The sequence below is a fragment of the Aedes albopictus genome, chromosome 3 (assembly GCF_035046485.1).
Source record: "Aedes albopictus strain Foshan chromosome 3, AalbF5, whole genome shotgun sequence".
NCBI lineage: Eukaryota > Metazoa > Arthropoda > Insecta > Diptera > Culicidae > Aedes > Aedes albopictus.
Window position 1 is genome coordinate 31,837,615 of NC_085138.1, and position 13,883 is coordinate 31,851,497.

A 13,883-nucleotide genomic window follows, 5' to 3' on the forward strand; every position below is an offset into this window, starting at 1 on the left:
CATAAAATTGAAAAGAAAAGCTTGTGAAGTATGTGAAATAATCCGTGGAAAAAATCCAAATAAAGATTATTTATGATGTCCGTATAGGAATTTTTGGTAGTCTTTGAATAACTTTTTGAAAAAATCCTAAATTTAGGAAATAATCACTGTAATATTTCTTTTATTTGCAGATATTTCCGATAATCCCTGGATATAGTCCTGATATCACAGACTCTAGCGTGCACAGCTTTTTCTTTTTTCTTACTCACTCTCGTAAACAAACACGCGAAAGAAACAGATAATAGAGGGGGCACTTTGCCCCCTCTTTTATCTCGCTCTTTCTTGCGTTCAACAAAATGAACGAGCGAGAAAAAAGAAAAGGCTGCGCACGCAAGTGATCACAGATATTTTTTTGCACATAGGAGATTACAAAAAAACTGAAAAACGCCAATATTAGTACGCAAAAACTTCATTAACGGTTGTCTTATATTTAGAGGGAGAAATTTCCAACACGTACGCAGGCATATAACAGTGTAATATTCACTGACTGGAGTTGTTACTGAATGTTTGTAAAAGCACAGAAAGATTAAACAAATCATGTAGGAGAGTTTAATATACTGAGGAGGACGGAAAAAAAATTCCAGTGTGAGAAGAGTGTATTTTGGGAACTAAATTTTTTTTTGGAAAATGGCACAGATATCTTTAAAAATAATTTCGCAAAAACATTCGTGAAAAAATCACAAGAGCATAAGAGGTTCTTCCGCTCCTTGAACATCACAGAGCTGCTGGATTTTTTGAACTTTTCAATATTGAAAAGTAAGTTCTTTCTATGTTGACGCAAAAATATCGAAAAAAATGATAAGGTGATTTTCTGATACCTAAGAAAGAAGAAAAAAAAAGAATATTTATTATAAATTTTTGAAAAAAAACAGAAAAATACCTTCATCAGAGTTAGCTTTGGGAAGAAACTATTTCAAAAAAACATTGTTTTTTTATTCCGTGTTGGGTATTAGCATCACTGCGACCATTGTTTTGATCTATTGTGACAGTTGTTAATGTGGTGTCAGTTTAGATACCAAGAACGCGAAATATCTTCACGACGGTTCTGGATGTGCATTATGCAATAGCGTAAACTTAAAAAAATACCGGGCAAAATTATAGGGAAAAAATTGCAAAAAATAACTGTGGGTAATCTCTTTATTAGATTCATACAAAACCATTTAAAGCTCCACTACTCTCTTTTGTTATTTCGAAATATCTCGAAAACCTGTTAAGACCGATTTACTTTAGGATTCCTTTGAAGTATCTCCGAAAATCGGTCAAAAATATAATCACAAGTTTTCCCAACAACAGAATGTTCGAGGAAAACAAACGAATCACATACAATCGATTTGAAAGTTCGTTCTGTTGGTTCAGGGATTTTTCTCTTAGTTTATTCACAAATAACTTGATCGATTTTCTTTTTCTCAGAAATTTTAGCGAAGTTGCCGGAGTGTGGATGATTTTGGCAAGATCTTTGAAAGAGACCTTAACATGTATTGTGAATTCCGTATAGAGTTTAAAAAGGATTTCCGTGTTGGACTTTTTTCAGGTTATTTTCTTTAACAGCGGTTGAGAATTGTGTGAGAATCCTTGGGAAATAAAAAAACATCACAAAAATTGTAGATATCCACAAATGGTTTCTTTCTAAGCTTGTCTTGAATGTTTTCCTGAGGACGAATTTCGCACCAACTCGTCTTCGGGGTTGGCATCACCCTCTCAGAATGTTATGAAATTTTGTATTTTTCAAGACTTGACCTTTTCAAGCATCTTTGCATATTTTGTTTTTTTTTTTAAATTAACCTAGACTAACATTTAGACTAAGCCCACGCGTGGGCTTCATACTACACACGCAACAGCACGTCGTTAACGATTTTTAATTTCGTTATCCACCCATTTTCGCACCGGTCGTTCGTTTCCATGTGAGTAAAATAATGATCGATCGCCTTTGCGCACCGGTGGTCTCTTTTCTATCCGTACGTTGTGTATTGCAAATCTTATTCAGTATAATAACACTAGTTTACAGCATTTTTGAACTCGGTAAGCTGATGCTCGTTTTTGGCGTAGAATCATGCCATGAGTTCGAAAAAGCGAAGGAAAAAAAATACAGCAGGGCGGAATTTTTTTCGACTTTCCATACAAGGCTGATGATTTGAAAACGATTTTTGTACTATTTTAAAGCAAAGTCGCTCACTTCACACATCTCATTCATCTAATCAATGATCCGATCGAGGTGAATTTTTTACTGTATCTCGCCTACATATGATATGTCAAATAAACGTTTAGAAAGAATTTTTAAATGTTTTTTTTATTGAAAAAAATACATTTCCACATATATTTTTGGAAATTTTGCAAAAATTTAGGGAAATCGTTCCCAAATCTCGCCAATATCTTAAATTTCATCAATCTGACGCAAAACCTGCATTCAGATGATCGATCGGTATTATATTCAGCTCTTATTTTATGGAAAAAGATTTAAAATTGGTTGAACAAAACGGAATTCAAATATCCGAATTTTAGTAAACTCGATATTGAGCCAAAACTCAAAAACTGCTCTACTTTAAATTTTTTGAAGCACGGTTTCGAAATCAGCGCTAAATTATGCTTCACAAATTTTGGTCGTTGACAAAAGTTCACGACTTTCGTTTTATTTTGTAAACTAGTGTAATTTATAATTACTCCACGGATTTCTCCAACAATTCCCCTGAATATTTTTTTTTCTCAAATAATGCAATTCAGGATAATTTTTTTCACGACATTCTTTCATATTTTCTTCAAGGGTTTCTTTTAGAAAGTTTTACTAACCTTATTTAAATTCAATTTTACTCTTTCAGAAATTTTTGCTGGAATTTCTCATGTATAACTCATTATATTCAGGGATACTCTCAGGCATTAATTTTGAAATTCCTGTAAAAGAATCTCAAGAGACTCTTCTACAACTTCCTTTAGGAATTTCTTCAAAAATGTCTACAGGCATTTATCCATGGATTACTTAGAATAATAAATTTTCCGGTTATGCTTCAGGAACTTCTCCGTATTTTATCTCAGAAATTCCAGCAGAAACCACTCCAATTTACCAATAAATTCTTATACGAATACATACCTACTAAGTGTTCCTCAGTTCTACTAGGTATTCTGTCAACGATTCTTTTATAAATACATTCTTCAGGCATTCAGTAATTCTCAGAAGAATTCTTTAGGATTTCTTTCAGAAATTTATTAAGTACTTCAATGATTGTTGTGTACTCACTAATCTTTGTTGAAGTTGTATAAGAAATATTATTATAAGATTTCCTCTTGTATCTCTAGGAGGTCTTTCAAAAAAAATCCATTAGAAAATCATTCAGTGATCCCTCTGAAATTTATGGAGAGGTTTCTTCGAAAATTTTGCTAGTATCTTTGTGTGTAATGTCTCCAGACATTATTTAAGAGATTGCTTTAGAGACTACTCTACGAATTTCTCCAGGAATCAACCCAGAAATTTCTCAAGCCATTTTTCTTTGGAATTACTTCCAGAGTTTCTCCAGAAGCTTTTATTGATTTTTTTAAAGAATGGAGTAGGAATCTTAGGGTTTTTTTCAGGTGTTCGTTTAGGTATTTATCCAGAAATTGCTTCAAACATTTTTGTCCGGAAAACCCCCCAAAATTTTCAAATCTTTTTTTCAAAAATATCTAAGAGTTTTTTCAAAGTTTTCTTCAGACAATCCTCCAGAGATTTCCTTTAAAAATCCACGAGCATTCTATTGATAATTCTAGCAATGTTTTTTTTTGTGCAATTTTTGAGAAAACTTTTGATAACTACCTAGGCCAATATCTAAAACAACTCCTGCTGCCCAAAACTCTGAAATAACCCCAGGAGATGTTTTTGACTGAACCGCAGCAGCAGTTTGTAAATGATTTTTCATAGGAATATCCGCAGCAATTCTTGAAGGAATTTCTCAAAGACTTATTGCTAGAGCTCTTTCTAAGAAATTCAAAAAACAAATTTCGGAGAAATTTTCGAAAAATTCCATGTAAGGACTCTTGAAGAAATCCCTTGAAGAAATTTCTGAAGAACTCCTACAACTCTGAAAAGGTCTCTGGAGAATTTCGGAAAGAATCAGAGCAAAAACTTCATAAAGAAACGATGAAGAAAAATCTGAAGAATTTTTCAGTAGGCCGTTATAAATATTTATTTTACTTTTTGTCCCACCACTTTTAGGCTGGTCGAGGGGGAAGGGATAAAAAATAAAGCAATTAATCAAAAAATATTAAAATTTATCGGATTTGTTAAATAATTATTAGCCGAACCCGATATTTTGATGAATATTTTTTGTCTGCCCCCTCAAAATACAAACTCTAGCCAAAAATGTTGAAGGGGGATTGACAAAAAGTTAAAATTAAATTTGTATCAGCCTATATTCATTTAAAAATCTCAGCCTGATTCTCTGGAAGTAATATCGTTAGAGTCTCTGAGAAAATTCCTGCAGGATTTTATTGGATGCACCCCCGAAAAAGTTTCTGGACATTATCCTGTGGAATTTCAAATGGAATCCATATAGCAATTCATGAACAAATCACTGGTGAACTTTTTTGAGAAATACCTGTACCTCTAGAGTTTTTGAAGCAATTCCTTTGGAAAACTCTGAAGGAATCCCTAGAAAATTACCAAACTATTGTTTAAACGAATCCTTTGAAGAATTTCTAAAGTACCCCTGGCGTACTTTGAGGTAATCTCTGTCGGCCTCCAAAAAATTACCAAAAAGATTTTTTTTTTTGAGAAATTTTAACAGTAGATAAAAAAAAATCTGAAGTAATTATTGAAGAAATCCAAAGAAGGTTTCTTATAGGAATCTCTAGACAAATTCAGAGAGCAATCTCATTAAGAATTTCTAGAAGAATTCATGGAACCTTTTCTGAATGAAACTTTGAAAGATTTTCGTAGATAAATTTCTGGAGGCATTCTGAACCTTTTATTTTTAGATGGATTCGCTGCCATAATTTCTTAATTTATACCTGGATAATTTCTTAAATGATTCCTTGACCGGATTTCCGAAAGAAATTATGGAGGAATAATTTAATTCATTTCTAGAGGATCCTGTGAAAAAAATTGTTGATGAATTTTTCAAACAAACTTTCACAAGGAACCCGTGAAAAACTTCCTGATTAGAATTTTTGGGGGATTTTCCAAAAATTTAACAGAATCATTGGAAAATTTGAAATGAATCCAAGGAAGGTTTAATAAAACAGGTCTAAAATTAATTGAGGGCGGTGTTGACGACGGGGCACTTACACTCCGTGTGGTGTTTCTGTCAGCTGCCGCGACGATCACTTGGCGACGACGACGACGACGATGATAATCACACCACATCAGATGCACGGTACCGTTGCGAAGGGAGACGGTATTCGATTCCGCGTGTGCCGATCAACAGGCAAGAGAAACGCACTTAATAAACTGTCGACGACCGAAACTACTTACTGATACTCGGAGGATTGAGTGGTAGATAATTAAAATCGATTGGTCCAAATCGAATATGGGAGCAATCAACTGGCCTTCCTAGATCCGGTCAAATTCTTTCGCATTCGAAGACGTGACTTAGTCGGATGAGGAAAAGTTGATCGCAATGCATTTATATTTTTTCTAGACTCATGCCAAAGTTACTCGCATTCGGAACCGTGGCGTACCAGAGTGAGAAAATAAATGCTTGCCCACACTTGAATCGGTGTCAAACTGGCCTTTTCAGACTCTTGCCAAAGTTACTCGCATTCGGAACCGTAGCGTGCCAGAGTGGAAAAAGTTTGATCGATTCAGTATGATTTAGACTCCTCGATTCTAAATACTAAGTAACTCTTCTCAAAGACTTAAGTTTTCCAATCAAGCTCCAGCCAACTCCTTTCGCATTCGAAGGCTTGGGTAATAGGAGGGATTAGAAAAGATTAAGCTTCTCAAAGTGCTTGGTAAGAAGGATTTCGAGTAGCAAGTGAATGAGCGTTCTGTAGCTTGTGACGTACAAGGCAAAACTGCTACTGTCTTTATTGTTCGATCGCCTTTTATACTCTCGTCCAGACATTATTCGCACCCTCTTTTAACATGTTTCTTCCTGATTCCTACGTAAAGCATTTTAATTATATGTGTATCGTCCAGAAACTATGCTCACCCTCTTTACATCATTAATTAACTCATGATTCATCAAAATTCTAACTTGTATACATATAATCCTGCAATGAATCTTTCTAACAAGTTTTGCTAACAAATAATTAATCCCTGATCAAAACCTTTTCTGGTACTTTGACCATTACAATACATTGGGGTTGTGTTCTTGGCTTTACGTTAGTTGTGAGCATAGATAGTTGATTACAATTTTACATCCTATCGGTGCATGTCTGGAACTAACAATTACAAATGGCGTAGCTTGTATTCTAGTTCCATGAATTTCACAATGTTGCGTAATTATATATAATGCTTATGTGTAAGTGGTTAGTTCTATCCGATTGCGTAACATTAAATCCGATGGTGAAATTCCATACCGCGCTTGCGCATTTACGCTGTGAAACCGTGAACATACTTGAATATGATATCGTTTCTAATATGAATCAGAATGATTCATCCCCATGCATGCTATGAGTATGCGTTCCGGGCTAATCGATTACTACGCACGCGCAGTTTGTTTCGTTCTTAATCAGTCATCCTCGATGCTGCGCTATCGTAGCATATCGTATACAACGTTGTGTGAAAGGTCGCTCGTTTTCAATTCGATCTAATTGATTTTGCATATTGCAATTTACACTGGTTATCATGAATATGTGACCAACACGATTCACAAAACGTTACCTCTACGATTATTATACAAGCTTTTGCGTTAGATTATAATAAGCGATTTGTTTAATGCTAGATGTAGGAAATGATTGGAATTAGTGTGCTCTAGTTGTTAGAAATTAATGTACTTCACGCGTCGCGTTCGTAACAGGCGGAATCTCCTAAAGGAATCCCTGGAAGAATTTTGAAGGAAATCTTCTCGAAGGAATTTCAGGCAGAATTTCTTTAACATTTCTCGGAAGACTTTCTGAAGGATTAAAAATAATCTCACGACATACCTGTAAGATTTTTTACAGGAGTCCATGGAGTAATGTAAAAATATTCATGGATGACGGGCAATACTCTTTTTGAAAAATCCCTTAAAGAACTTCTAGAGAAATTTATCAAGGAATTTCAGAAGCAATCTATGCAAGATTATCAATAATCTTGTGTGAAATTTAGAGGGATAGGGATAGCAAGTGCAACATCTGAAATAAACCCTGTAAGAAACAAAAGAAACCCCTGGCGAACATTTCTGAATTGAGATTTTTTTACCAAGTCCGCAGAGGAGTTTCTGGAAGTCCTTGAATAAATTTTGAAGAAATCCCGAATTTATGAAAGAATCACTGTAATATTTCATTTATTTGCAGGGATGTGCCATTGTTTTCAAGCTACCTCTTGAAGTTCCTTCATAAGTTTGGTCTTAAATGTGGTCTTTATTTAGACTTGCCAGTTCTGCACTAGCGTGCAAGCGGATCTAAAACGGTTGTTTAAGAGATTTTTTTGCAATTTCTCATCGTAATAGGCTGTTTTACTTCACGCAAATATGCCAGGCATGGTCCACTGCACGAATTTATGCTGGCCTGCTTACTCTCACGCGAAATTTGACGTTTGAGCGGTGCCGACACCGCTCAAACGTCAAATTTCGCGTGAGAGTAAGCAGGCCAGAATAAATTCGTGCAGTGGACCATACAGTTTCAAACAATAAACAAATCGCTATTGCTCTTCGTACATATGTACAACAGAGATGGTTATATTTGCGGTTCAGGGGTCTCCAGTTAGCCTAGTGGTTAAGGCTAAGGATCGCCAATCCGGAGACGGCGGGTTCGATTCCCGTTCCGGTCGGGGAAATTTTCTCGACTCCCTGGGCATAGTGTATCATTGTACCTGCCTCACAATATACACATTCATGCGATGACAGGCAAAGAAAGCCCTTCAATTAATAACTGTGGAAGTGCTCAAAGAACACTAAGTTGAAGCAAGGCAGGCCAAGTCCCAGTGGGGACGTCGAGCCATAAAGAAGAAGAAGGGAAGATGATATAGATCGATGAGATTAGAATTGAACCTTATGACAACTAAGTTGCCGGGTCATTAATTGGCTCGGTAGCTTAGTTGGTAAAGCACTTGTCTAGCGAATAAGGGTCGTGAGTTCAAATCTCACCTGAGCTGTGGAATTTTTCCCAATTTAACCAATAATTTACCCATCTGTACATATGTACGTTGAGTTATTTGAAATTAACAGTATTAAGGTTTGAAATTAAAGTGGCAATTTGATAATAATGATCTGTCCTTTTGTTTTGTTCCATATTTGTATTCAGTTAGGAAGGAAACTTCCTAGCGAATTCTCTGAAAATTCTTCAAATAATATGCGAGGCCTTGGAAGTTCTGGAGGAACCCTTCTATTCTTAGAAGTCTTCAAAAGAACTTCTGGAGCAATCTGCTTAGAAATTCCAAAAGTAATTCTTCTGAGCTCTTATTAGAATTCTTGGCAAAATCTTTTGGAAAACTCCAGGAAAATTCTTCGAAAAAAAACTCGTGGTTAAATTCTCAAAGAAATTTTCAGAGAAATCTCAAGATGAAATTCGGGACAAATAATCACGGGAAATTCTGAAGAAATCCTTGAAGGGATTCTGTTCACAGCTCGTGAGAAATTTATAGATGAGTCTTTAAAAACCTGTGAATGATTGCATGGAAGAACTCTCGGAGAAATTTCTGGAAGATTTCTCTTACAATGAAATAAGAACTGAATATAGTATTTTTCGATCATTTAAAGTGTTTTTACTCATGTTATTTGTGGGTTTGTGAGACAAAATAAATTATTTTATATAATAAGGGTCTTTCCAATTTGCGAATCAAACCTATTTTTTACTTAAATTTGACAGTTCGACACTTAAACTTGACAGTTCACCTAAGGAAATAATCACCGAACTGTCAAGTTTAAGTGAAAATTAATTTCAATTCTCCAATTGGAACAAACCCTAAGTATCATAATTTACTTAGTTACGATTTTGATATCATAACAAATTTTGCTTTCCGTGGAGCGGACCTGGTGTGGTGGTTAAAACACTTGACTATCTCTCGCCGAGGACCTGGGATCGAATCCCACTCCCGACATACTCACAAAATGTGGGTTCTTCCTTCGGAAGTGAAGTAAAGCGTGGGTCCCGAGATGAACTAGCTTAGCGTTAAAAATCTCGTTAATACAGACAAAAAAAAAATTCTTTCCGTTTATTATCAATAACAAGTTAATATCAAAATTTGTTATTGAAATATTTTCTCAATCCACTGTTATTCCAGTTGTTATTGAAACTAACAAAACAAGTTATCCAAATGGTTTTCCAAGAACATGTTTCTGTTATGATATTTGTTATTTTGCCGTTTATGACAGGCAAGTTTATAACATAAAATGTTATGTTAATAACTAAAAAATAATCGATTCTATTATTCAGTTATTTTACCCAAATAACACAGCTCCTTATGCTGTTGTTATTCCCTTCTGCTCGGGATATGAATTAGTGTGCAGTTTGATGAAAAGGTTTTGTTAAAAGCTATCCCCAAGTGGTTATTTATGAAATTGCAATAAACGTTGCACGCAACTCGGTGCAGGACTCGATTTTTACAGCAGTCGTCGTAATTATCCTACTTGGCAAGCCTCGTTGGATAAATGTACGATTCGTGCTGTAAAAATTTTCATTCTGCACCTTGTAGTGTAAACTACTATTACAAAAACATTACCTTTACTCTACGAATTTCACTGAGCCTCTTGTCTTCCACATTTCAATCTGATATTATCACATCTTTTCAGATGCGCAATGGTTCGGCAGCAAAAAGAAGAAGGAAGAGGACCCCAACGTTGCTCTCCTCTCGTACAATCCAGTTGACCCGGATGCAGTTCCTCCTCAGCAGGCACCTACGACCAGCACTACCACTAGCACCACCACTCCGGCACCTACGACGACCAAGAAGAAGGGCTTCTTCGGTGGTCTCTTCGGTGGAAGCGGCAAGGAAAAGGAAACAAAGACAACCACCACGACTACCACGACTACGACGACTCCCAAACCAACCACAACTACGCCTGTACCGACCACGAAGAAATCCGGGGGTGGCTTCTTCGGAGGATTGTTCGGTGGTGGCAAAAAGGACAAGACCACTACAGTCGCTCCCACAACCGATAAGACTACGGCCAAGGCAGGTGTCACCGTACCCACCACTACGGTCAAATCTGCAACACCATCGGTCACCACTCCCAAGGCCGTAGCACCGGTCGTTGCCCCAACGAGCACTGTCAAACCTGGCACTCCAACTGTAGCGACCCCAACTACTGCGAAGCCTTCCACTGCCAAGGATGCATTCCCACCACTTCCAGCGGTCCCCACCACCGCCGCTACCGTCCCGAAACCTCCACCAACTCCACCCAAACCAACCATTTCCACCCCCAAAACCGCTGAAGCCTTCCCAGCCCTTCCTCCCAAACCAGGCAGCCCCACTCCAGCTCCCGTAGCCACCTCAACTCTTGCGAACGCCTGGAACAAGCCACTTCCGACTCAGCCTCCATCTCCCCCTGCCGCCGGCAAACCCGGCGTTAGCTTCGTCCCCACCCAAGCCCCCGTTGGAGGCTCCACCGCCAGAACCACTCCGCGCTACTCGGAAGGCCCCACCGCAACCGACGAGGAACTAGCCGCCCTCTCCGAGCAACTCTTCTCCAAGGAGACCACAAACCTCAACCGACACGTCCGCGCAAACTACCAACGCCAAACCTTGTCCTCGTCCACCGTTGACGACGCCCCGGAACCCCTGCTCTCCGTCGATGAACGCCAGGTATATGCCGTGCCCACGATCGAAAAGATGCGCGCCCTGTTCAACAACTACGAAGTGGACACCATGGTCAACGAGTACGTCACCCCCATGGAGAAGAAGGAGGAGAACGACTTCGTGGATGCCTTGCTGACCACCGCGGTGATGCGTAGCGCTATGCTGTTCCTGCAGAAGAAGGGTGTGGTGACGGCCGATCCTAAAACGCACCACGAGCTGCTGAAGACCATTTGGTTCAATTTGTACTCGCGAGGCAATGGAAAAATCGGCAGCTCTGGGTTTGAGCACGTGTTCTTGAATGAAGTTAGCAATGGGACGATGATCGGACTGCACAACTGGGTGTACTTGTATGACCAGGAGAAGGCCGGCCGGATCGACTACCAGGGTTATATCAAGAAGATGGATCTGGGAGGCGTAAGTATTGGCTCATTTACATAACACATGAAGTTTCCTTTTGGGTAAATAGGTTAGGGTAAGAAAGGGTGGCTAGGTAGAATCTAAGGAAATGCCAAGGGCTAGATGAAATTATAGGGGTCTAGAGAGAACACGAGGGGATTTCAGCCTACGGGGTGGTTTCAAGACATCTCAGGGAACTCCAGGGCCTTCAGGCTGTCTCAGAAGGGGATGTTAACATAAGGCTGAATTTCAGAAGGCTGAATGCGCAAAAGGCTGAACACAAAAGGCTGAAAGTAACATAAGGCTGAATTTCAAAAGGCTGAATGCACAAAAGGCTGAATTTGCGAAAATGCAGGAAAGGAGTTATAGAACTTCTTCTTCTTCCTTTCTTTGGCGTAACGTCCCATCTGAGATAAAGCCTGTTTCTCAGCTTCTATACGCATTTCTACAGTTATTAATTGAGAGCCTTCTCTGCCAATGACCACTTTGCAATTGCATATCGTATGACAGGCAAGAAGATACTTTATGCCCGCGGTAGACAAGGAATTTTCCATTACAAAAAGTTCCTGGTCCGAGCGAGAATCAAACCGGTCAAACTCAGCATGACTACCCGTTCGCTTACCACATCGGCTACATATATGAGCCCTAGTCATAGACTGTGCATAGTGAAAAGGCCAATGATGCATACCAACGAACATAAAAAATGACTGATGATATTTCAATCGGAGATATTTCCTTCTTTTAACATGAGCTATTCTTTCGAGTCATGCTGTTGAGATTGGTTGCCATGACAGCTGCTAACAATGTCATCAGAGATTTTCCCTTCTTTTGCTATTCTTTGGAGAAATACTATTATAAGTCCTGTACAACGACGCCGGTTGAACTTGCTCGAAGTTGCTGCATCTCGCTTTTACCCATTTGGCAGCAAACGGGTAAGAGCGGGATGCAGCAACTTCGAGCAAGTTCAACCTACGTCGTTGAACAGGACTGTAGTTACGTAGGCGATCACTAATGTACAGCATGGGATTGTTAGCGCGGACAAACAGTCCTAACGCTTCCCATTGTAAAACATATAGTAACGGAAGCATGCTCGCCTAATGACAAAAAAAAAATAGTTTGGCCAACCATTAACCAATGAGCGGGTAGTGTGCGTCAAATGTCAAGCAAACCAATATAAGTGCCAGGGCTGGTCGGCCAACTAGCAAATTTTCAAAAAGACCGTTATATCCTAGGTTAGATCAGTGTACGATATGAATAATAAGAGTTATGTTTGTTTGTCTGTGATGTTAGTGTTGGGCTGGTCTTCAGCATGATTGCTTATGGGCTCGTCGTTTGAGAACTAGTCGAATCATTATTTCAGCCTTATGTTTTTTCAGCCTTTTGATATTTTCAGCCTTTCGTTATTTAGCCTTTTGTAATTCAGCCTTTTGTTATTTCAGCCTTTTGTGTTTCAGCCTTTTGTACGTAACCCCTCAGAAGGATTCCCTAAGATTTAAGGTGTGTTTCACAGAGGTTTTGTAGGGGTTTCAAGGCCTTCAGATATGTTTTAGTGACTTGCATGGAATGGCAGGAAGTTTCAAAAAAAATCAGAGGCAATACACTAAAACCTCTTTTTATGCATGTTATTTTTATGCATTTTTAAATTATGTACCTTTTTTATGCCCTGCATAAAAAGAGGGAAAGCTACTCAGAACCAATATTGTGCATAATAATATTTAATAATGACGGGATCTATTGCAACAGCGGCCAAGGGATGTTTACGGAGGAGAGCAAAGGAAGATTACAGGTTCGTTTTTGGGTGTGTCCGAAGGTCTCATGTGCGTTACATGGGATCCGAGTGGGTCTTAAGGGGGTTTCAGAGTCATTTCAGGAAGTCTCAGAGCAATTTAGCTGGTTAGGTCAGAGGCGTTACGAAGGCGTTTTTATGGCTTTTGGTTTAGGGGGATTTTGGAGACATTTCAAGACGTTTTAGAGCATTTTCGGCGGTTTTAAGAGGCGTTACGAAAGCGTTATGGAGGAGTTTTCGGGGGTTTCGGAGCGTCTCAGGTGCGTTACATGGAGTCCGAGAGGGTTTAAGGGGTATTTTGGAGGTATTTCACTTAATACTATTGAAATACTCTAGAATTCTCCGTAATCCCATGAAAACACCAAAAAATCTTGACAAAACACCCTTAGAAGGCTTCTCAAATCTTCCAAAACAATCCCTTAAAACGCCCCTGAAGCCCCTTAAAACCCCCTTTACGGGCTTTCTGGGAACTTTCTGGAAACCCCCTCAGCCCCACTTTAACTGCCCAGGAGCAAGACCTGTTCTCGCGAACTAGATTTTCCAATTAAAACCCAAACTTAAATTATGCATAAACTTCCATCTTTTTATGCCATTTCTAATTTATGCACATTTTTAGTTTATGCAGTCCCAGACATGTGCATAAAAAGAGGTTCCAGTGTAGTGTAATCCAGGTCAAGTTACTCACTGAGTGACGTTAGACGCTTTCAAGTGACGCTTTGGTTTTCGTAAAATCGTAATTTTACTCAAATTCTCAAGCTTAGTGAATTTTTATATTTTTGAGAATTATTCATCCATCAGGGATCTCGAAATATTCAT

At 38.5% G+C, this 13,883-nt stretch overlaps 1 protein-coding gene across 2 annotated transcripts in view; it reads left to right on the plus strand.

Annotated features, from left to right (window-relative positions):
- LOC109415965 (endoribonuclease CG2145) overlaps window positions 1–13,883 on the plus strand; it is a 28,968-nt gene that overhangs the window by 4,744 nt on the left and 10,341 nt on the right. For both annotated transcript variants that reach the window (XM_019689941.3, XM_029867200.2), the window contains exon 3: window positions 9,879–11,299. In XM_019689941.3, the coding sequence (XP_019545486.2) occupies window positions 9,879–11,299 (1,421 nt within the window). The remainder of the gene's footprint in view (window positions 1–9,878; window positions 11,300–13,883) is intronic.